General features: G+C 34.8%; 1 protein-coding gene across 12 annotated transcripts in view; it reads left to right on the top strand.

The window, feature by feature from the left end:
* The window catches only part of KCNMA1 (potassium calcium-activated channel subfamily M alpha 1), a 479,530-nt gene that overhangs the window by 321,631 nt on the left and 134,850 nt on the right, over positions 1 to 23,049 (top strand). For all 12 annotated transcript variants that reach the window (XM_074155313.1, XM_074155312.1, XM_074155311.1 and 9 more), the window contains 6 exons: positions 228 to 319; positions 14,708 to 14,818; positions 16,723 to 16,828; positions 18,233 to 18,315; positions 20,642 to 20,711; positions 21,747 to 21,902. In XM_074155313.1, coding sequence (XP_074011414.1) covers positions 228 to 319; positions 14,708 to 14,818; positions 16,723 to 16,828; positions 18,233 to 18,315; positions 20,642 to 20,711; positions 21,747 to 21,902 — 618 coding nt within the window. The remainder of the gene's footprint in view (positions 1 to 227; positions 320 to 14,707; positions 14,819 to 16,722; positions 16,829 to 18,232; positions 18,316 to 20,641; positions 20,712 to 21,746; positions 21,903 to 23,049) is intronic.

The following is a 23,049-nucleotide window of genomic DNA, read 5'->3' as shown; positions in this document are numbered from 1 at the left end:
TTTATAATGTATGCATCTTCTCCAAGACCAACTTTTACATTGAGCCCTCTTGTTTTGTTTGATAAGAACTTTTACATTTTTAAAATTTTCTTTTTAAACAACTTCATAGATCTAATTCTTTTACATTTTCAGATCTTAAAGATATAAATCTTCTGAAAATATTCATCATCCCCCTTTCTTTGGCCTCTCTTTTTAGTCTTTTCTTCTGTCTCCTATCTTCTTCTTAGGCCATGTTTGCCAGCTACGTCCCTGAAATCATAGAGTTAATAGGAAACCGCAAGAAATATGGTGGTTCCTATAGTGCGGTTAGTGGAAGAAAGTAAGTATCCCAAGAGGCTCTGCTGCCTCTGCTGCAGTAGAACACTCTCTGCATGCCATTTTCTTTTTTTTTGTGTTTTTGTTTCATGCATGTAGGCAATGTTTGCTCGCTACGTGCCAGAAATTGCTGCTCTCATCCTTAATCGGAAGAAATACGGCGGGACTTTTAACTCAACCAGAGGCAGAAAGTAAGTCAAAAAAGACCAGGTGTGGTTGTGTGACTTTTAAGAGCCCCTGAAGGTGGTAATAGCTGACTCACAGCTTACAAGGCTGTATTCCTTGACATCAGATGTTACCACTGGAGAGTCGTCACACTATAATTAGAGACCTGGGCTATGCTACGGTACAAGTCACAACATTTTGTCCCTACTGCAAGAGAACCTGGATACCCCTAGGACTACACTGACATACCTTGTAAAAAATGCAGCTGTTCCATACACAGCTTCTGGAACAAGGTTGACTTGTCACTTCACAGTTTTGGGCATCAGATTACCAAGTGGTCATCTCTTAACTAAGTGACAAAGATAATTCACATGACTGTCAAACAACACAGTTCTATAGAAAACTTGGGTTTACTGGAATGCAAAATACAAGATTTATGTCAATCCAGTTATTCCATTAGACTGACTGTGCCAGAAATCTGATAGTACTGTTTCTCATTGTCCAAACAGCAGATTCAGATCTCATCTAGCTCCTATTGATTTCATAAAATATTCCAAATGCTTGCGATTTTAGGATCTATGACCAGGGATTTAAAAGTGATTCTCGTCCATACGCTGTCTAAAGCCTATCCTAAGAAGAGCAAATAGTAGCCTTAGTATCAATATAGTATGCAAAAACCCAAACCTGTAAAAAACTTTTACCTGGTAGCAAAAGTTAAATTTTAGCTCATTACATTTCTATTGAAAGCCTGCTTGTTTCCTTGACCAAGTTAAAACCAGCTCTTTCTGGCATTCCCAGCATCTAGACTTGCTGGGATATAGCCTTTAATGAACTATATGTACCTGGCGATATAGTAGTTTCTCCTCTATATCGCCATTAGTGTTGCCATCTTTTGTTTCATTACATATCATTGTGACATTCACTGGTAGAGATATAGTTGCCCTAAAAGACTAGTCCTATAGAATCCTTTCTATATAACATAAAGAAGGTACTGCAAGAAACACATCTAATTAAGTGTTTCTCTCCTTAAAGAGGATATGTTTTTTTACTTTATTCCTTTCAATTCATCACCCATGCATCATTTTATAAATGTGGATTATGGTTTTATCAGGTTGTTTCTCCTCTCTGTGGAGCAGAGAGACTGTAAATGGCCAACAGAGATAATTTTAGAGTATTGTTTTACATCACTGGGTGGATAAATCAAAGATTTTTTCTTTAGTTATAGTATATACTATTGTATGGTCAATAATACTCAAACAATTAGATGACACAATTGAAAACTTCAATACCTTCATTTTTTGAGATACCCTCAAATGTCTAAAGTTTTTTTTTAGTATAAACACTAACGCTGGAAACTTGCATTGCAAGTCACCCATATTAATAAAATGCCTTAATTTATTTCTAAGGTGGAGTAGTATCATTACTTTCCCAAAATGTTTATTTGTGCCAGGGTCCTACTCAGTCTCGTATTTATACTTAGTTTCTCAAAGAGAGAAGTTGTTCAAACACAGAACTTACACCTCTGTTTTTTGAGGCTCCACAGGAGTTATAGCAGAGGGGAATATGGTTAAAAATTATTTTACATACAGAGTTTTAGTGTCTCCCCTTCTACGTTGTCACTAGTACCCAGCATTGCTCAGATGTCTCTAAACTTGGACCTGATCTTCAGTCAGAACCCCACATCCTGGAAAACTCAACTCCAGATTACAGGCTTCTGCTAGCTTTGGGGCGTGCTTCATTTCATTTTTTCACCTTTTCTTTTTGTCTTTATTTATATGCACTATCTGTTTGTTTTTAGCTCATTCTGTTGTCAGTGCTTTCTCTGCTGTTCTCTACTGCTCATATAACTTGTCGTTTGAAACTCAACTCTATCATCAGCATACAAACTGTTTGATTTACTTTATGCATTGTTTTCTGGTTCGATTATTAATTACTAAGTAGTTTAAAGACCTGCTTTGCTCATGTGGGTCTTTCATCAGAGAATCTGAGCTTGGGAACTGCACAGTAAAAAGCCATTAGCACCCCTTGTTTGATGTTGCTTTTGCAGTCAGTAGAACAAGATTGATGAAATGTTATGTTTGGCCAAAATTTAAGTTTTCATTTGGAATTCAGTGTTGAGAGAATGGATTGTCAGAACCAATAAGTTTTCCTTTGCTTGAGATATGGGCATGTGGTAGTAATTAGCAATATAAGAGCTTCAGTTGAGCAACCAAACATAGATTCTGGCAGCAAACATAATGAGAAACTACAGTGGTTCTATTCCTAATGTCAGAAAATTTCCAGATAAAATTAAATGCATGTACAAAATGAGAGCAGCTAAATTTTGTTACAATATGTAGTTTCAACTCTTAAAATAGCAAATGTGTATACTTTTTAACTTTCACCAAAATAGATAAATACATGGAATCTGCTTTGTAGCACTTATATATATGTTTATTCATGTTTCTTTATGAACTATGTCTGTGGAATAACATGCTTCTCTATGACTATTAGACATTGTTGGGAATTTAAAATTAAAATATGATTCTGTATGTTTTGAGGATTGCACTATGTGGCTTTAATTCTAAGGAGGGTCTTGCTATAGAATTGTAACTATTGAAGCAGCCAGAATGTAGACATGAAAACTCCGCTTACTAAAGAAGAACAACCAACACACCAGCAAGTTTGATCTCACGTTTCATTTTGCTTTTCAGCCAATAAAGGCCCCAAAGGACTCATAAACTATATAGGAATCATTTTGCACAATAAATAAGCTTTCTTCTCTCTTAGATGAGACACATACATACAGAGTTCAGAAACAGAAGTAGTTTGCAGGAAGTATGCGACTATCACTGGTTAAATTTACTAGATACTAGGTAGTTTTGTTACAAAAGCCCACTGGGATTTTTAAATTTTAAATTTAATTTATAATCTCTGCTTTGTAATATATTCCTGTAATGAGATGTCTCATAGAACACAAAACAGGAATTTAATTATAGACTTTGACTGAAGTTTCACCTGTTATATAAAGAACAGTACTCACTGTTGCATATATACCAAAATGCATACCAATAGGTCTATAACAAATGTGACTGAGACCAAACATACACATTTAATGCCAGGAAGGGTAATGACTTTGTCACAGTTGCAACCTAGTGCAAAAAAAAAATAAAATTAAAAGTTACCGAAAAAGGTAACAATCCTTATTTTGAATTTCAGATGTGTAAGCAATGAGATCTGCTCTGTAGGTGATGAGATTAGTGCTAAACAGCTGTTTTGCAACTGTTTACAGATCAGTTCATCAGAAGACTAATTTTTATACTGTGTCCTGATACACCAGAATCAGATGGTCGGTAGACAAGAAAAAACTGGCCTCCTCAGTTTAGTTAGAACTAACAAACAGTTGCTTCTTGCTATAATCACCACTAAATACAAATGACACAGAGAAAACCAGACTGTAGTTACAAAAGCAGGAGATTGTTGATATTAAATATATCACACCTAAAATGTAACTGGGAAATAAAATTCAGGCATGAGAAGCAATCAGTCCTACATAGTTTTTCTGTTCGTTCACATGAGCAATTCAGTGACTACTGTTTCTCCTTCCTTTGCATTTCCCTGGATGAATTCTGTAGTATACGGGTTTATGTTCTGGGAAATACTTTTTGCGAAGCAGGTATCACACGTGACATTCTTTACGTATTAGCCAACATTCTGCTGACACCTGTAGAAGTAGGTAACAGTGTAACTTACTTTCTCTGTAGAACAGTTGGCATGTTTTTATTATTAATAGACTAGTAATTTCCTGAGTGAATTTTTGTGAGATTTAAGAGTCAAGTTTGTGCTTTCTGAAGATGAAAAATGCTTTTAAAATGCAAAGTAGACAAATTTATAATGAAGGTTAACTCTTATTAATTGCTTCATCACCAAGAATTAAGTCATCACACTGAAAAATATCTGCAATATTATATAGGACATATGTCACTAAAACATTGTGAAACAGTATAGATCACTCGGAAATAACTAGTGAAATCATATACTTGAAAGAAGTTATTTTCATGTAATTTCATAAATTAAATTAGTGACAAACTGGTATCATTATGAACAGAAAAAGTAGTTTGTAATGAAAAAATACCAGATACAAATACTGGACATAAAAGCTAGATGTAACATGTAGTTGGGTGGAGAAGGAAAAAAAACCCTGACCTTTTATTACAGTACTATAAAAAGTCTATAGATTAGATTTTAGTTTAGAAAATAATATATAATTGTATATATATAAGCAGAGGAAATTTTATTCTTTTTTATTTGTTTGACTTCATTTCATAATGATATGTATGATACACCATGATGAAATGTATATGTAATCAAATGATATATAGCTTGGGTATTAATGATATTTCCTCAACCATTTTTCTTAATAATATTGATACTAGCAGCTGGTTCCCTACATCGTATCTACATTTAGGTTTTTTCTTTTTAAGGCTTTCAATTTGACTTGCTCTGTATAGGCTCTTTCTGTAACTTATCTGTAGAGCTCATGACTTAGTATTCAAGGGATCGTTTTAAAGTGATATTTCTTAAAGTGAAGTAGCATACAAGAATTAAAAGATATCTGCCACTCTATCGCCATATCTGAGAGTCTAATTTTTTTAGAATGTACCAATAAGCCTAGAGGTTAGTTTATGCATGAGTACCTCTGGAAGGCCAGAAGAGGCAGTGATCACTTTGTCTTTGGATGATTTTCTGAAGTTCTCCAACTTATAAAGTGTATGCTTTAACTCTTATGAGACAAAGGTTTTCTTCAAGAAATTACTGGGTTTAGATAAGTAGAGTTCTGCTGTTGTACTCTTTTTGTGAGATTTGGAACTTACATATTGAGTCCTAGCCAAAATGGGACATACAAGATCATCTGTGTTCTTTTTAAGCCCTCCCCCCTGCCAAAAAAAATCAAGGTCTATTTATTTATTTATAATGTTTATATTACTCAGGTCTGATCTGAGATTTCGTTAAAGATCCAGATTTCTTTTACCTCTACTAATTTATAATCAATCTTTTATTCTGCATTTACTTGAGAATCAAGATTGGTTTTATTCAGTTATTTCATTTCTGTATTCATGTGTTCATATGATCAGACTGGATTTTAATTCTGTGAAATATTTTCCAGTTGAAGACATGAGGATATTGTAAATCAGCCTGCACAAAGCTCTAGAAAGCATATGGAAAGAACATTTGGAAACTGATGGACTGAAAGAGAGACTGCATAACTTAATGATCTTTTTCAGTCTTTCCTCTACAATGAATTAACTTTTAATTCCATGAACTAAATTCTTTTTGCCTTTTTTGAAACCGTTGTCAAATCCAATGCAAACTCTTTATGAGGGCAGCAAACAGAACATGGCTTCACATGAATAGATATTGGCAGAGAGAGGAATTATTATTATTTTATATACAGGTATGTGTATATATAAACTGTTTATCTTGTCCCAATAATAAATATGTATGCTAAAATTTGTTAAATATTCAAAAGATTAAAAAAAAAAAAAAAGATCCAGGGGCATTACCATAGTTAATATAATTAAAAATTGCTTTTTAATGAAATCATAGTTCTTTACTGTATAAGCCAGTAAAACCTCTTGTTTCTCTTCTCTTATGATCTCCTCTGCTTCCCAGAGATTTCTTCAGATTTCTTAAATTTACAAGCCATAAATTAGCAAATCATCAACATATCAACAGGAAGAATCATCTGTTAGAGATTCCTTCCAGAAGGAAACATGGGATTCAATAACTAAACTTCACAGAGAAAAATAAAACCTGTAGACAGATAGATATGGTAAACAGAAAGACAAACAGATAATTGAAGTTGACAGGCCATCTTGCACTCGTTAGACATTTGAATTTGATTAAAAATTAGAAAAAAAATTTAGGGCTTATCCAAATACTTTGGCAAAGGTCCATTTGCTGCAGTAATGGGAGGCATAGCTCCAAAGAAAGTGACATTAGATTATTATATTAAATAATTTGATACAATATGTAAGATATTATTTCCAGTGGGATGAGAATGTAATAAGAGAATGTGACATGGATTGCATTATGATCCCCAGGGGTGTCTCTATTTCCCATCTGCTAGCCATTCTTCTAATCCCACTGAAGTCTCGCTTAGTGATAAAGAAAATTTGATGAGTGTTAAATAGTCTGACAGATAGAATTAATAGGACAAACTCCCCCCCCCCCCCCCCAAATTTTGCATGCTTATTAAACTATATCCATTCCTATGAAAGCAAGAAAGGAAATGTGGGAAGTTACATATAGCAATATTATGACTTAAATGTGTATTCTAGGTCTCAAATCATGTTCCATTCCTACAATAACAGCACTAATTTTATATTTCTAGTTAAAATTATGAAAATTTCAACTTTTCCTTCTCTCTGCCTAAACTTTAAAAAAACTTTTGGGTTTGGCATCAGAATAGCAGTTGTTGCGGTTCAAATTTGACCCAAGAAGGACTGAATGTGGTTTATAAATCTGCTTATCTACCATACTCTACAAAATATACAGGTCATTACTTCAACTGCGGATGTTCCAAGGACTGCAATGTTAGGTGGCAGAAGTGGGTAATTAATCAGCAAGTTTTAGTGACTTTTTGTTTGCACTGAGATTCTGTTGCAGAAAATTTTGGGGTGATTTCTATGGAAAGAAATGCATTGGCTCTGGTCATGAATGAAGTGCTCAAGAATCTTAAAGACTTTGCTAACTTCTGCATTGCTTTAAAAGGATTTAGTTAGTTTTTGACTCACTGAGCATTTAAAAAATGCATAAGGCAATTTGAAAATGAGTAATGGTGGGAAGATAGAAAGCAACTTATTTAAGGGAAAGTGTTTTCAATTTATTTCAAAAGTAATAACAGGCTGTCTTGTGTGTGTGATGTCTGCTGCACAAAATAGGAGGAGGAAGGAACCCCGGGGTTTGGAGGGATTAGAACAGTAGATTAAGATCTGTTTGCAACAAAGATGCTAATGCTGGAGATGTGGTTTAGCCCTGCATTTTACTGTAAACTTTCTGGTATGGACACCTTGTGCATGCCATAGCATTTAACAGTTTTTACTTCTGTTTATACTAAATTAGTCATAGAATCATAGGATGGTTTGGGTTGGAAGGGACCTTAAAGATCATGTCGTTTCAACACTCCTGCCATGGGCAGGGACGCCTCCCACTAGGCCAAGTCACATTTCTTATGGTGATATAGCTGTGCAGTGTCTAAACGTTGTGGTATTTTATATGAAAGCAGAAATATGCCAGGTAATGTTGCCATCAAGATTGAATGAAAGGATGAATATTCATCGTCTAAGCTACAGTGGAAGCCTCTTAACTAATCCACACTGTGGCAGAAAAAAATCACTGTGTTTTCTTATTATTGCAGTTTGAGGCGTGCATGAAGCAAAGAATATTAATTTTTATTTCTTAACTTGCTTTATAGACAAGCATTGTGCAATTCCTTAGACACAAAAATGTAAGATAAACTCATTTAGCTGTAACTGAGCAAGAAAGTTGAAATAAAAGAAAGCAGCTCACAATGAATCACTTATGATAACATGCTATTGTAAAGCAGACTTAGATGCAAGCTCTAATACACAGTTTAAACGGAGTGGGCTATTTAGTCAGGATTAAAGTGTCTGAAATGCACTCTATTGGCTTGTTCTCTGGTAGAGATCTCACTTCGGTGGGCATAAAATATTTAAGAACATGTGTAAGTGAATTTTTCTGTACTATTTCTGTGTGCTTCAGAAAAATTTCTGTGACACCACCAATATTCACAAGCAAGATTGAAACCTGAGTTTGTATAAGTGCATTTGATACAGCTTCATAGCTGTAATAATTCACAACTCATTAGGGTCTTGTGTGTGACTGCATGTTTGTCACACATGACCAATTTTATGCTTAAGGGAATTTGAAATTATTCCTTCTTGATTCTTAATTTTACATACTTACATTTGTCACAAAGTAAATTAATATCTGCATCAGAGGTAACTTTCAAACACCTGACATTAATGATTTCCCATTTATATTAATCTGATGTATGGTCCAATGCGGTTTCACTGATCTGTACTGTGTACTATATACTGAATGTAGCTCTTTGAGTGTTTTCTGGTATTAACTAATTCCTTTTTCTTTACTCACAATATAAGAGAGATTCCAAAGACCATTGAACCTATTGGCAAGAACAGATAGTTTCTGTCAGAATTAATCACAGCAGCCTCAGTACAGGCTGCATGAGTTCACTCTGGTTCCTAAATAGTTGGCAGCTGAAGCTCTCAGGTCCAATTTACAGAAATTAAAGGTACCTCAGACATGTTCTCACATACTGCAATCACATCTCCAGTCACAATGTATTCATGTTCTTTTATACATTTAATGTTGATACATATTTGAAAGTCAGTGCTTTTGGCTTCTCAGTAACTTCAACACTTTTGAAATGTTTAATCCTCCAGGAGTAAAGAGAATAATGAAAATCTATTTTTTAACAAACAGTTGAAGGAGAATAAATATTAAAATAAAGTTGCTGAGTTGTCACACACTTGGCAGACGATTTGCTGTATCTTTGAGTATTTTTTATTTCTCTCCTTTGTACTGGGATAATTCTGGAGCCTGATAAGAGAATCAGAGTGAGAAAATAGAGAGCTTACAGTTTAATTTTTTTTTAGAAATACCATGTCTTGATTTCAGAGCTCTGTGTTCACAGATATGAATGACTAATGCAAAAAGGAAAGCTTGGGAGTAACGCTGTTCAATTACCTGTTAAAGGTATTTTTTAAAAACCAACCTGATGTATCTTTTTTTGGTCCACAAGTGTCTGCTCTAGATGAGTGGTTCTCAGTTTTTGCTTTTGTCATATATGCAATAAATAGGAGAGTTTTTTTAAATGTTTAAAGTATTATAACATCGTTCTGGTTCACTATACACATTGGCTAAATAAGTGGTCTTGGGTCCAAGTCTTCTGTGAAAAAAGAGAAAACCATGAAATCATGATAGTGCAGCACCTATTACTCTATCTGTATTAATTTGAGAGCAGAGTTTGTACTGAAGTAAAGCATGTTTTTAATCAAATGAGAGAGACACACAAAAGCACATGCATAAAGTTTTCACGTAATTGAACTGAATTGATAGAATCTTGAATTATGTTAGGTACATCATAAAAAGCACAAGCAGCTAGAAATATATTGTAAACTGGTATATTTAAAGACTGCATACCACTAATAGATAAACAAGAAGACCATATGTATAGTCTCTGTTGACATTTGTTGACTTTTCCTAATAAGAAAAAGCAACTGAGACTTATCCTTTCTTGAGGAAAACCAGTTAGACTTTACAAGAACCTGTTTACTTCAACCAGAGCAGCCTGCTACTGGTATACAAAGAAAGAATTGAGATGGTTGATAGATGAAGGCATGATCAGAATGCTAAGCAGAAAGACCATAAAGAGATTTGAGCATATGTATTTCATATAAATATTATAGTTTTATAGAGACATCTAGATCAATATGTGCCACACTTCATTTAGTTACTTGACAAGTGAACAGCATGTATTCAACTGAATGCTGAACAGAATTTTGTATTTATTATCTTTGATTTATTATGACAGGCTAGTTAGAGTGAGTTTTTTCAAGTTCTTTATACTTGTTCCAATAAAATGGATATAATTTATTTCAAAATAAACAGGCAAAAGATTTGCCTTTCGTATTGTCTCCTCTGAAGGAAGAACCATGCAAAGATCCTTTTTGAAGAATCCTATTCACAGTGGATCTGTTTTCATTTACAGTACTATTTATATGGATTAAGTGTATGTTCTCAATTATCTCATGCCAGAATTCTAATTTTTTTTAACTGTTGCTTATTTATTTTTTTTTCCTTCCTCAAACTGTTTGTATCTGTGGTATCTTTGGACCTTTTACCACATTTTTGTTTAGTTTATAGGAAGCTAGTGTATTTTTAGCAAATGTATCATTATGTCAGTACTTGAGTGGAAAAAGATTACATAGTGTAGAGAATTTCAACTGTATAGAATCACAATTGAAATCAACTGTATAGAACTGTACTAATTTTTCATATTTGGTCACTGTAATTAATTTTGAGAATGCTAAGTATATATGGGAGAGAATGGATTAGTCTGGCTTTATTGGTTGATAGAATACGGCTCCTGATAAGCTTTTGATTCTCTGTAGAAGATTCTTTTTGCAGCATCACTGTCATGTAATATGGATTGCCATTGGTATATTATGCCAGTTTCACCTCTGGTACATGATATCAGTAACTATTACTTAACAGAAACCTTAATCTTCCTGAATACTTATCAGCAATAAAAATGTCTAAATTCCTGAATTGTGGTTTTCAGTATTGTAAAGGAATTTCTAAATTTCATTTTTAAAGAATAAAAAAAAATATAATTGGAAATAATAATTAAGTACTGTATTACTTTTGAGGTTTTTCATAAACAAACCCTTAATGCAGAGGTTAGACATTTTTGTTGACCCCAAATGATTATGACAGTATTTTCCGACCAACCAACTCTAGCTGAAAGCAAAAGATATCCAGTATGTTGGCTTTACTTAAACTCTCAGTGTGTGGAAGAAAATGAGTGATATATGGGAAGTGAATGGTTATTGGAACAAGCAGAGGAAGTTATAAATCTTCAAGTCATATACAGGACAGGTTGGAACAATATAAGGTCTCCAAGTTTTCTTAAGTAATGTACCTAATAACTCTCTCTTGGCAAGCAGGAAATCTGTTTTCAATTTCTTCTACTTTTAAGCAAAAATATAATTTACGTTAAAAAGGAGGTATTTGGGGGAATTTTTCAACCAAAAATTAATGCATCTTATCAGAAAATATTGTTTGAAAACCAGAAGGTTTCATTGCAATCACAGTTCAGGACACTGTCTTGCACTGTATAAGAACAGCAAAGAAGAGAAGAATAGATAATGTCCAGCCCCAAATCAGAGTGCTAAAATGAAGCCATGGTGCAGATGCTTTTTGACATTTCCAAAAGAATCAGTCCTGGTGCTCAAATGCAAGAGTATTTGACAGCCAAATGTTTTATTTTCACTGGAGCAGATTGCTATGAAACCCTGCTGAATGAGAATCATAACAGGATTGAATTATTGTACCAAACGCATCTGCTTTTAGCAAGAGGTTTTTGGAGAAGATAACCTCTGGAGGTCTTTTCCAACCTGAATTGTCATGTTATCTTTTGATCCTTTGAAAATTTCTTCTATAATAGAATAATTTGGATTGCATTCTCTATCTGGCTTGTTGTTTTTCTCTTCAGTTTACCCATATTTTTAAAATGTGGACTCTAATTAATGATAGATAAGAACCCATATGAAGTGAAATCTCCCAGGAAAGAAGTAAATTTTCTGCATAGGAATGCAGTGTAGCACAAGAGCATTTAGGAAGAGGTCCTGCTGAAGCTAACGGCACAGGATCTGTATAAAACAGTTGTCTACTACAAGAAATTATTTCTATTATGAAAAATAATGCATCAGCTAAGGAAATGGAAAGTTCAATTTCTTAATTAGTAATAGATGGAAACACTTGAAGAAAATAATACGCATAGTTTAAAATTAGTCATCTTAGAAAGTATGTGCGGACAGTATGAAGAATACAAATGAATATTTTTAGCTGCTATTTATCATTTTCTTGGGCCTTTGCGATTTTTGATGCTTGAGGGTTTACACTCAGGAAAAGTGCTGGATGCCACTAGACAGTTAGAACTTCCCAATATGTTGGTGTAATGTAGTGTATCAAACACAGTCTGTTCAGAATTTAGACCTAGTAAGCTACTCAGGTTTTAAACATCTCTTCAGAATCTGAACTTTCTTGTGGTTTTCCATTTACATTGGTATATTGAACGGAGATTCATCCCTTTGATGGAGAGTGAATCCTAGTGCTTGAAATCATATTTTACCCTTCTGTATTGAAGGTTATTATCCTGACCTGACTGTGTGTGCAATAATACGTGCACACACAGTGCTGGCAGCTCAGGCAATTGACCACTAGGGAAATTGAGGAAGGGTGCTTCTGAAGGGAAAAATATAGGTGTGGTTTTATCCAGTACAGAGGCTGCTTCAAACTCTGCCAAGCTGCAAAGATCCCAGAGGAAACCTCTTAAGGATCCCTTGCACCAAAAAAGGATGAACTAATATATTTTATGTTTTGTTTTCTGATGTTGTGCTTACCACCTCATAAAATGGGAAAGCTTTAACTCAGGGATTTTTGAGGTTTTAAGTGTTTACAGTCAGAGAACTCAGTGCTCTGTACATATACACTGCACCAAAAAAGTTGGAATTGAGCAAAATTTTACTGAAGCCAAAGCAGATACTCTGGATATAGCTAGTTTAGCAATAGAAGTTCATAGTACTGAGTTCTATGTTAAATACAAACCATCATGATCAGAATCTTGCCTGCTAAAAAGATTGAAACCATTGAAGTTTTTGACAGCTGCTATTTCTAAAATTACATGAGTTCTGGTGATGTCACTAACTCATGCAAAAGGAGTGTTTGAATTTATCATATTTCTAAATAAAGCTTGAAAACTCTGTGCTACACTATTTATAAAAGTGGTAATAGTAGATCAATATCATAAGGTGTGCTGGACTGGTATAATAGTTTATTGTGTTTTGCTTTTCTAGTGACCATATGAACCACTGCGAAAGTAACAGTATATGATGGTGAAATTATTCACTGTATGATGCATATTACTGGTTTATTCAAGGCCAGGCTGGATGGGGCTTTGAGCAACCTGGTCTAGTCGGAGGTGTCCCTGCCCATGGCAGGGGGGTTGGAACTCGATGATCTTTAAGGTCCTTTCCAACTCTAACCATTCTATGATTCATTGTTCTACATAATTATCCTTTTTCCAATGAGTTCTATGTGCTTTTCACACACATTTCATCAAGGAAGAAGCAAGAATAGATTCCTACTATAGCCTATTGCATAAGTAATAATTGCTGCCACCTATTTGTTGTTTCCAGCCAAAGAGGTTTCTGCTTTACTGAGTTTTCCACAGACCAATTATAAAGTAGGTGAGATTTGGATGGGCTAATTCTTACCCATGGAATTACTTTGCTTAACATTTGGCAGCTCAAGTGCCAAATAAGTTTGTGAAATTGTGCTTTTGTAGCGTTTGTGCATAGACTATATGACTGTAATGAAGCTGACTTTCTCGTAGGTCTGGAATTGTATCTGTGCCACCCTGTTCTTCCTTTTGATTTCTGTGAGCAATGTGATAATCGGAAGTGTTAGCAATAGGCATGTTGACATCACTCTCTGTCTTAAGCCCATTACAGTAATGAAAGCTGGGTTTGAGTTTATTCCATGAAGGAAATTGTGAGAGAATGTAGGATATTCTAATCATAAATCTTTGGACTTTGCTTTACAATAATAAAGGAGCAAAGATCCCTTAAGCCAGGAAGAGTGCAATTTCCTAGGCTTTTTCTTCAGCCTCTCAGAATTTAGGATATGTAGAATTCAAGAATCTGTATGTAGATATATATTGTGCTTCCATCTTACATGGTCGAATATGTCTGTTAATGGAAATGTGGAGTGGTAGGAACCTTTGTGACGTGACAGTTTGTACAAATTTTGATTTTCTAAGCGATCTTGCAATGGTGCAATAAATAATGATTTCTTATTATAAAGTACTCTCCTTGTAGGATTTATGGTATGAAAAAGATTTCTTTTTTACTGCTTATGGCCTATAATTGGCAAGGTTTGTGCAATGCATTTCATTGGCATAAGTATCTGCTTTCAGCCATGGATAAATATCGAATCATTTTAGGGAGATTTGCTGTCTCATTATGTCATAAAGCAAAAACTTAAGCAGTAAATCTCAGTGTAGGAGGTAAAAATGCGAAGAAAGATGTGTAAAATAAAGAAATATGACTTTGAAAGTGACTGGTTAATACAGTGTATAAACATATATATATAAATGATGCCACTTATTGTTAAATGTGTAATACAACTTGTTTGTTAAAAGTAGTCTTTTCAAGTGAGAGTGTATGTGTATTTGCAATTGCAAAGCACCTTTTGGAAATGATGTTTTTGTTCTCTGTCTTCATGGAATAGGATCTAGAGAAACATCAAGACGAGACTAATACTCTTTTTTGGCCAATAAGTTACTATTTCCTTCTTTGCTGTCGTGCTTGCTTGTTTTACCTTCTTTGCAAGATTAACTCTGATTTTTCTGTAACAGGCACATAGTTGTCTGTGGTCACATAACACTTGAAAGTGTGTCCAACTTCCTGAAGGACTTCCTGCACAAGGATAGGGATGATGTCAACGTAGAAATCGTCTTTCTGCATAAGTGAGTAATCTTTCAAGATTAGTCTTATCATCTGTTACTAAAATTCATTAAATTAGGCTGTATTTTGGGGGGAAGACAGAGGATCTTTCAGGCTCCAAACAACCATAAAATTAATGTTTGCAATTACTTTTGTTAACGATGTATTTTGAAAATAGAGTTGTTTTCTGCAATTTTTTATAACCCATTGCTAAGTGTAGGTGTTTCAAGCAGATGGACTTCAGACCCAATTGTGTCTATTGTAAGGTAAATAGCTAAACACATTGTTGAAGTGGGAACAGAATTATGAAATTGAAAATATTGAAATACTAATAAATAGATGTGAGAATCTTTAGTGGCAAATATTTCTAGTGAAACTACCACAATTGCCAACATCAGTAAGACTAATGAAAAATACTGTTTATCGTATGAACTTATGCTCCCTGAAAACATATTTTCACCTTTGATTTCGCTCAGAAAAAATGTTTATTTCATATTACAAACTATTTATAAAGAGAAAGATGTAGGTGCAGATGTAGTTTTAATGTAAATGAGAAATATTACTTTACAGAGATAATGAAGATAGAAAAGAAATTCTTGTCACTGTGATACTGCTCTTTTACCCATATATACCTGCTTAAACAGTCTCTTACGTGTTTCTGCTGTGGGATTTGGAAAGGTGTCTTAAGGTGATTGCTGTTTGTTGCAGGCTCTGCGTTACATGTAATACAACATCAAATAGGTGTGCTTTTGAGACAACCTGCTAGAAATATCAGCTACACAGAGAGTGCTATACAGAGAGACAGTATGAAACGTCTTTTCTGCTCTGGAATGGCATCTGTTTGGCAGTGTTGCAAGCTATGAATGAGTAATATTTTTGCATTTAGCAGCAGTTCTGCATTTTTCTTCTTGTCAAGGAAAATGATTAAAAAGTTAAAGAATCATTTGTGATGATTCAACTGGAAGCTGAAAAACTAAGAATCAGCAGCAGTTGCACAATTTTTTTTTATCTAGTCCTTTAAAATTGAACTAAAGATGATATCCTCAAGCAACTATATTGTTTATTTGCTTGTCCCCCTCTCTAAGTAATAACAAGAATTGACTGTCAGAGATAAGCAGAGATCCAGATTTTCACAGTCAAAATGCATGGTGATAGGAATCAGGAAACTACATATGCACACGAAGGGAGTTTTGCACCTGGGGACTTGTTTGTGCCTGCTTTCTTCTGTACCTTCACAGACAATTTTTTGCATGTATGTTTTATTTTCTTATTAAATTTAGCATCTGACATGACAATAATCTCATACACTTGCTATGTAGCTATTAAATCTCTTCTGTTTTAATGAGTGGCATCAGAAAAGGTATTTACAAGGTTGGTGCCACATTATATAATAGATTGTGATACATTTAATTTTGTTTGTGGCAAAATGAAATGAGACAGAAAGTCACAGCATAATAATGTACCTTTTAATCATAGTTTATGAAGGCCACAGGGTCCCTGTAGGGTTCCTTTTCCAGCTTTTAGTGATTTTACATTGAGTGCTCTGATGCAATCGGCTGAGAATTGTGGGGACGGGCCGAGAATGATTGTTTTAGTGGAAAATTTCTGTAGTGAATGCTACATGAGGATGTTTTCAAGTATTTGCACCAATTCTTCTGGATTCAGTTCTGTGAGAAACTGACAGATGATGAACATGCAGAGTAGAACAATGAAATGGGCCAGAAGTCTATAGACAGAAGGAAGTGAAAGCAATATCATATTTGACTTTTAAGTACTGCACACTGCTCCCACACTACAGGAAAAGCATCAGCAGAAGTCCGAATACCTAAAATAAATAAAAGGTTTGGTTTATAAATGAAGGAAATGGGGTGGTTACCGAAACTGACTTCTCATTTTCTCTTGTGTTTTCTTCCTCTTCCCAACACAGTATCTCCCCTAACCTTGAGCTGGAAGCTCTTTTTAAACGACACTTCACTCAGGTGGAATTTTATCAGGGTTCAGTCCTTAATCCCCATGACCTGGCAAGAGTGAAGGTAACAGCTCTGTTGTTCTGTTCTGCTATTTGACTTTTTTTAAAGTACTCATTGCATTATTTGGAAAAAAACAGTAAAGCTCTTCTTCTTGTAACCCCAAAAGATTGTTTTGCCTAATAAATTATAATATATATCCTTATAAACCTCGTTTTCCCTATGTCTTTAGATCTTCAAAGCTACAGTAACGCTGTGACTTAAGAGGCAGTCTGCTATTCCATTGAACTCTATGAATTTTTCATTGGGTTTTAGTTCAGGAGTCTATTTTACATTATTGGTTGATATAATAGAACATTGTCTTACAGTAATTGCTTAAAATGCTATTGTCTTACCTTCATCAGAATGATTGGAAAATAATTTTTCACCTGTCAAACCCTTTTTCTATTGTCTAGAATCCTAAAAATAAAACAAAACCGAAAAAACAATTTAAGATTTTTCGTAGCTAACATGAGATGGTTTTGTTGTCTAGAATTCTCTATGGTAAATTATTTTGTACTTTTAAAGCAAAGCATAAAGCCTAAATGAAAAAAAAAAAAAAAAAAAAAAAGATGGCAAGCTGTCAGATACAGCATTAACTCTTTTATGTTTTTTTTTTTTTTCCCTTTTTTTTTTCTTTTTTCCTAATGGTATGTAAACCAGCTACTTAAGCCAAGAATATTTTAGTGCAATGTTAACACTTTCTGGAGTATTAATCATGTCTTTGGTCCATTTTGTCTGTAGAAATTGCTTAACCTTTTGTAGCCCAACACACACTGTTTCAATTCATCAGAACAAAATGTTCTAATTATGACCATAAAATTGTGTGTTAGTATTTTGTGTTCTGTATTCCACCCTTCTTTGTGTTGGTATTTGGTTGTATACACTGAAAAATATTTTTGTCATCTGCTTTGAGTTAACTAGAGCTAAGATTTGTGTGAAAATGGAAGTCCTGTGAACAGATCAGTTCTCCTCGTGCTTTCTAAAACTGATGCTCAGATTCTAAATTGTCAGTTCAGCTGCCTCGTCCTGTCTCTAATAGGAAGGTACTTAAATTCCCAAAGAAAGCTGTAGGACTTGTGGGAGCACTGTACTGATGTGCCAGAAAATTCCTATGGATTTAGGGGTCTAAATTTTGGTATCTGGTTACAAACACCTTCATGCCTCAGCTGATATAACATAAGGGTCAATAATTGAACTACTGAGCTGGTCTGAGCATTATAAGCAACTTTCACGAAATTGCTATGTGTATATGAGAGCTGTTATCATCACAATAAGTCACGTTAGCTGTGTAACATTTTTGATTAGCAGTATTAAGAACTGACATTCACACTCATGATGGCGGTGTTGGATTCCATAATACTTTATGATGAAAGAAGAGCTGGAAAGAGAGGTTGCTATTTATGTTTTGCTTTTTCTTTGGTGTCTCAGATAGAGTCAGCAGATGCGTGCCTAATCCTTGCCAATAAATACTGCGCTGACCCGGATGCTGAAGATGCCTCCAATATTATGAGGTAAACTCATTCGTTTTTAATAGATTTTTGGTTCTTAACTCTGATTAGCTAACTTCTGGTGTCCAGATAGGCTATAGCCACACACTCAGCTTTATTGCTGATCTGTTGCACTTGAAGAACATTGAGGGATTATTTTTAGGGGACGCGTTACAAGATTGTCTCAGAAGTTCAGAGACGAGGGTGCCCTAAATTCTGCCTAAACTGTTTTAATTTAGCTGCTTTAGAAAGACTGTGTCAAAAGAGACACTTTGGCACACAAGCTTTGGTACTCTTAGTCATTTTGCAAAACCTAGAGTGTAAGTATTTAAGTATTCATAGCTGAACACAGTCCCAATAGAAATGAGGGGAAAGGGAATGCAGTTATGTTGTTGTAACACTGTGTTAACGTGAATGCATGTGCTGTGTGTGCTGGTGTTAATGATGGGACAGAAGGACCCTTAATAACTTCATACCTCATTGCTCCTTGGTATATCTGCTTCTACAAGTAATTACGCTGCTTGGGGGAAAGCAGCGTATACACTTCATGATGGTGACAATACAGTGGTCTCTTAGCTCCATCCTCCTTTTTTACACTGAAGACCAAACATTGCTTATTTTGATTTACAAGGCACTTAACACGTTAGGGACCACCACATCTTGTCCTGCTTTCCTCCTTATATTCTATGAGGGTAGAAGGTGAGTCAGTCAGTAGATGACAGCTAGAGTTACAACAAAGCTAAGGTATCCCATTTTTTGTGTTTTGTTCATACAACCCTAGTTCTAACGAGTCCAGTCTCTCCTTATTAAGGTTAAAATGTCAATTATTTATTAAAAAACCTCTAACATAGAATTGGCCAGCATTGTGGACCAATTTTACTGGCCTTTCAGATGTTTGTGTGCTGTGAATTGAAGGAACAGGAGAAATTAAAAAAAAAAAAAAATTCATAAAATTGCTCTTCTGGAAGAAGTTCACTGGGTGCAAGAGAACTTGTCTGTCTGTGGATGACGCAGGACTTAAATATGCATAATTTCATTTTCCAAACATGCTTTTGAGTTTCAATGCAAGAAATTTTATTTTGACATTATTTGCATAAATACATTAGAAATATTCCAGTTGCACATTAGTGCATTCTTAATAGATGTAATGCATTTAATGTAATAAAATGCAAAAGTGTTATTTTGAGAGTGGAATTCTCTTGTGTTTTCTCACATTTAAATGAATTTAATTCAACAAAATGAGATGCGTAATTAAATAATTCAGTAAGAAATGGAAAATTAGAAGGAAGACTTGTTTTCTCCTTCCAAAAGATAACATAAATTTAAATCATGCATACAACTTTTTTTACCTGTTTTATGCTCTAGCTTTGATATGCTTCAAAGTGCAAGCCAGACCAGTAGTTTGCAAGGTACTTTCTACAAAACACCAATGTAAACAGTTATGGCATTCAGAATCTTATGACACTGGTGATTCTGTAATAATTCAGATTATTTTTTGTTTTGATTGTTTTATCATCTTCTTCTACCTTTAGTTTGTAGACACAGAACCAATCTATGGCCTGTTTCTCAATTTAATTTTACTCAATGCTTTTTTAATTTTTGAATTGTCTGTTCCTCTCTTCATAACATCAATCCACTCATTCCTCAAACATTTTTCTTTGCAGCCACCTTAAATCTGTACACAGTTGTGTTTATCTTAGGCTCATGAAATAATTAAGAATGCAGTCAAGCTGCAGATTATGGAAGTAGCCCCATATTTTATAAATTCAGACTTCAGATATCAGTTTCACTATTGAGCTTTATGGAACAATCCATAAAAATTTAGATGAATTTGCATGTGGATTTATGTCAAAGAAAATAATTATTCAAGGTGTTTAAATGTGGTGAATGTCTAGCAACTATAAATAAATAATATGCGGTGGGGCAGAAAGGGATTCTTTTCAGACATCATTGAAAAACGTGATCAATTTTGTTGATTCAAAGACATGAAGATAATCACTGAAGATGACACAATAATTGCAAGTGTATTATTTTCTTAACGGAATGAGTACAGTATCTGAACAGAGCTGCTAACATAAGTCTCTTTTTCTGCAAATTCCATAACAGTAAACCATTCAACTGAATAATTCCTGAAGTGTGATGTTCTCTAATATTAGCTGATGGTTATTAACTGAATTTGACTAGATGTAAATATTGCATAGGTCTGACTTCATTTGCATGCTTTACAGCCAGATGAATAAGAGGGTACAGTTTTAATTGTGAGACTTGACAACACAGTAAAGGTATTGGGGTACATTATCCAAATATCCCACCGGCTAAAAGTTATTTTGTTTTTTCTTGTATTTTTTAGAGTTATTTCAATAAAGAATTATCATCCGAAGATAAGAATTATCACTCAGATGTTGCAGTATCACAATAAGGTAACGTGGCAACCAACAGTGTCTCTCCCCAGAGTTTTTTGCTACATCACCTTCACTCATATACAATTTTTCTATCTCCACTAATAGTAAGCATTTTTCTTTCCAAACAAAACTCTCCTAATAAGCCTTGTCATGTAATCCAGTTACAAGGTAATTCAGTTTTATTTATATATGCAAGGGACCTTATCAAAATCCTCTGACATTATTAATTGCCTAGGGTCTAATTTGCAAAGCTTACAGTGTCCGTAGTTCCTATTGTTTCCAGACAAGCTTTTAACCACTCAGCTTCTATAAGGTTTGCTCATTTTATTACACTGGAGGTACCCAAGATGAATTGGTGGCCTCTAGGCAAGTCATCTGAAGTCAGTTCTTTGTGAATACTTAAAAAAAAATAAAAATGTATAGAATGCTGATAGCTGAACAATATTAATACCTATCTAACTGACCAGTGTCAATACTGCAGGTCTGCCTTGGTCAGATATTTTCTTTATTCTATCTTTAAAATAGCAGTCTTAGGAAAAAGTTTTGATTTTCACTGAACCAAGTGCTATCCTTCAGGGTGGAAGGAATGAAATAGAAAAGACAGAAGATGTTGTTTACCTTATGACAATGTCTTGAAACATTTGCAGCTTCACACAAGTTGTAATCTAAGTTGTATTATATTCCTGTGTATTATTTATGTGCCTTGTCAGTCAGAGAGTAGCTCAAAGTGCTGTAAAAAGAGTACGCAGAAGGGGAGGAAAACTTTACAACATTTGGTTGTTCATTTGGGTGTGAGGATAGGCCTGGCAGAGTGTCACAGCCAGAATATGGCTCGAGAAATGTAAGATTTTGTCTATTATAGGTAAGATTGGAACATTTCTTAGCATGGACTTAAACTCTAAAATACTTGGAGTGATTCAGTCTACTTAGAAAAAGTCAAGCCAGTAACAAAGAAAGTAATTCACTGCTGTCTCCTTCAATACTATACAGTAATTTGAGGAAGTATTTGAGTTCTTCACCAGTGGGGTTGGGGATTTTTTGTTTGTTTTCCAGGCTCATCTGCTAAATATCCCAAGCTGGAACTGGAAAGAAGGGGATGATGCAATCTGTCTTGCTGAGCTCAAGCTGGGTTTCATAGCCCAGAGCTGCCTGGCACCGGGCCTTTCAACAATGTTAGCCAACCTCTTTTCTATGAGGTCATTCATAAAGGTAATGTCTTGTCTCATTAGTACGTATGAGTCCACAATTCATTTTGTCAGAGAGCTGAGTAGAGAACACGGTTCAAATATGAAACAGATAGGAACACATTAACAGATTTTGTAAGACAAAAAAAACCCAAAAGAAAACAGCACACACTTACATACAAAACTTCTCTGCTGCAAATTGGGCAATGAGCCAGGTTCTGTCAAGTTATGTTTTTATTTTTATTCAGCAGGTGTTTGGCCTTTAAATCGTTGTTCGAAGCACCATCCCACTATCCATTTCTAGGGAGATACTTCTGGTGTTTTGTGTTTTGGTTTGATTTTAGAGAAAACACATTTATCTATGAGAGAAGCCCCTACTGCTAAAACAAAAATATGATTTGCACATGTCCCATTTAGCAACACAATACCCAGAAAAGAGGACTGATCATTTTGGTCTTTTACTTCAAGTGGGTAGTGCACCTCTGACTGTGAGAGTAAATGAGGAACATGTGTTGGAACTGAAGCCTGAACTTCCTACAGCATCACTCATGTATTTGTTTCTCCTCAGTCAAGGGCTCTTTTGGACTGACGTGGTAAAAGTTTAATCCAGTTATTCCTAGACTTCTATGGCAGCTGTACTAGTTCACTGCAGCAATCAGTGCTTCCTTCCTTCAGTGCCTTTCTGGGACACTGATTCCAAATGTAAAGGATGGTCAGTTCCAAATCCCATGAGTGTTATTAATGGGATGGGAAACACTGGAGTACAAGGCAGGCCATGGTCCACTTCAAGTCCATTGTTCAAGTAAGCAAAAAAGAAAAAGCCTAATGTCTTCAGGTGAGAAAGACAGGATTGTTCTCATGGAGGTGCACATATCAGTGCAGGAAAGTGAGTCTTTATTTGCTTCTTATGAAGTCCTGAAATCCTTATTAAGGTATTCTTTGGAGACCTCCAAAAGATTGGAGACAGCAGACTATTGTGTGTCAGAAATATTTGAGAATATTACATATAGTCAAAAAAATGCCAGTTGTCAATATGGAAACGAGCCCGGGCTCTGCACCTTACGGTCTGCAGTTATGATGTTTTCATCTTTATTCATGTTCTGAAAAAATGAAAAAAGCTGTTTTACTTCAGTAAAGTCAAACTTGGGGAACTGTCTATGACTCATCAGCAT

Source organism: Numenius arquata, chromosome 10, assembly GCF_964106895.1.
Source record: "Numenius arquata chromosome 10, bNumArq3.hap1.1, whole genome shotgun sequence".
Lineage (NCBI taxonomy): Eukaryota > Metazoa > Chordata > Aves > Charadriiformes > Scolopacidae > Numenius > Numenius arquata.
This window is presented reverse-complemented; position numbering and strand designations above follow the sequence as displayed.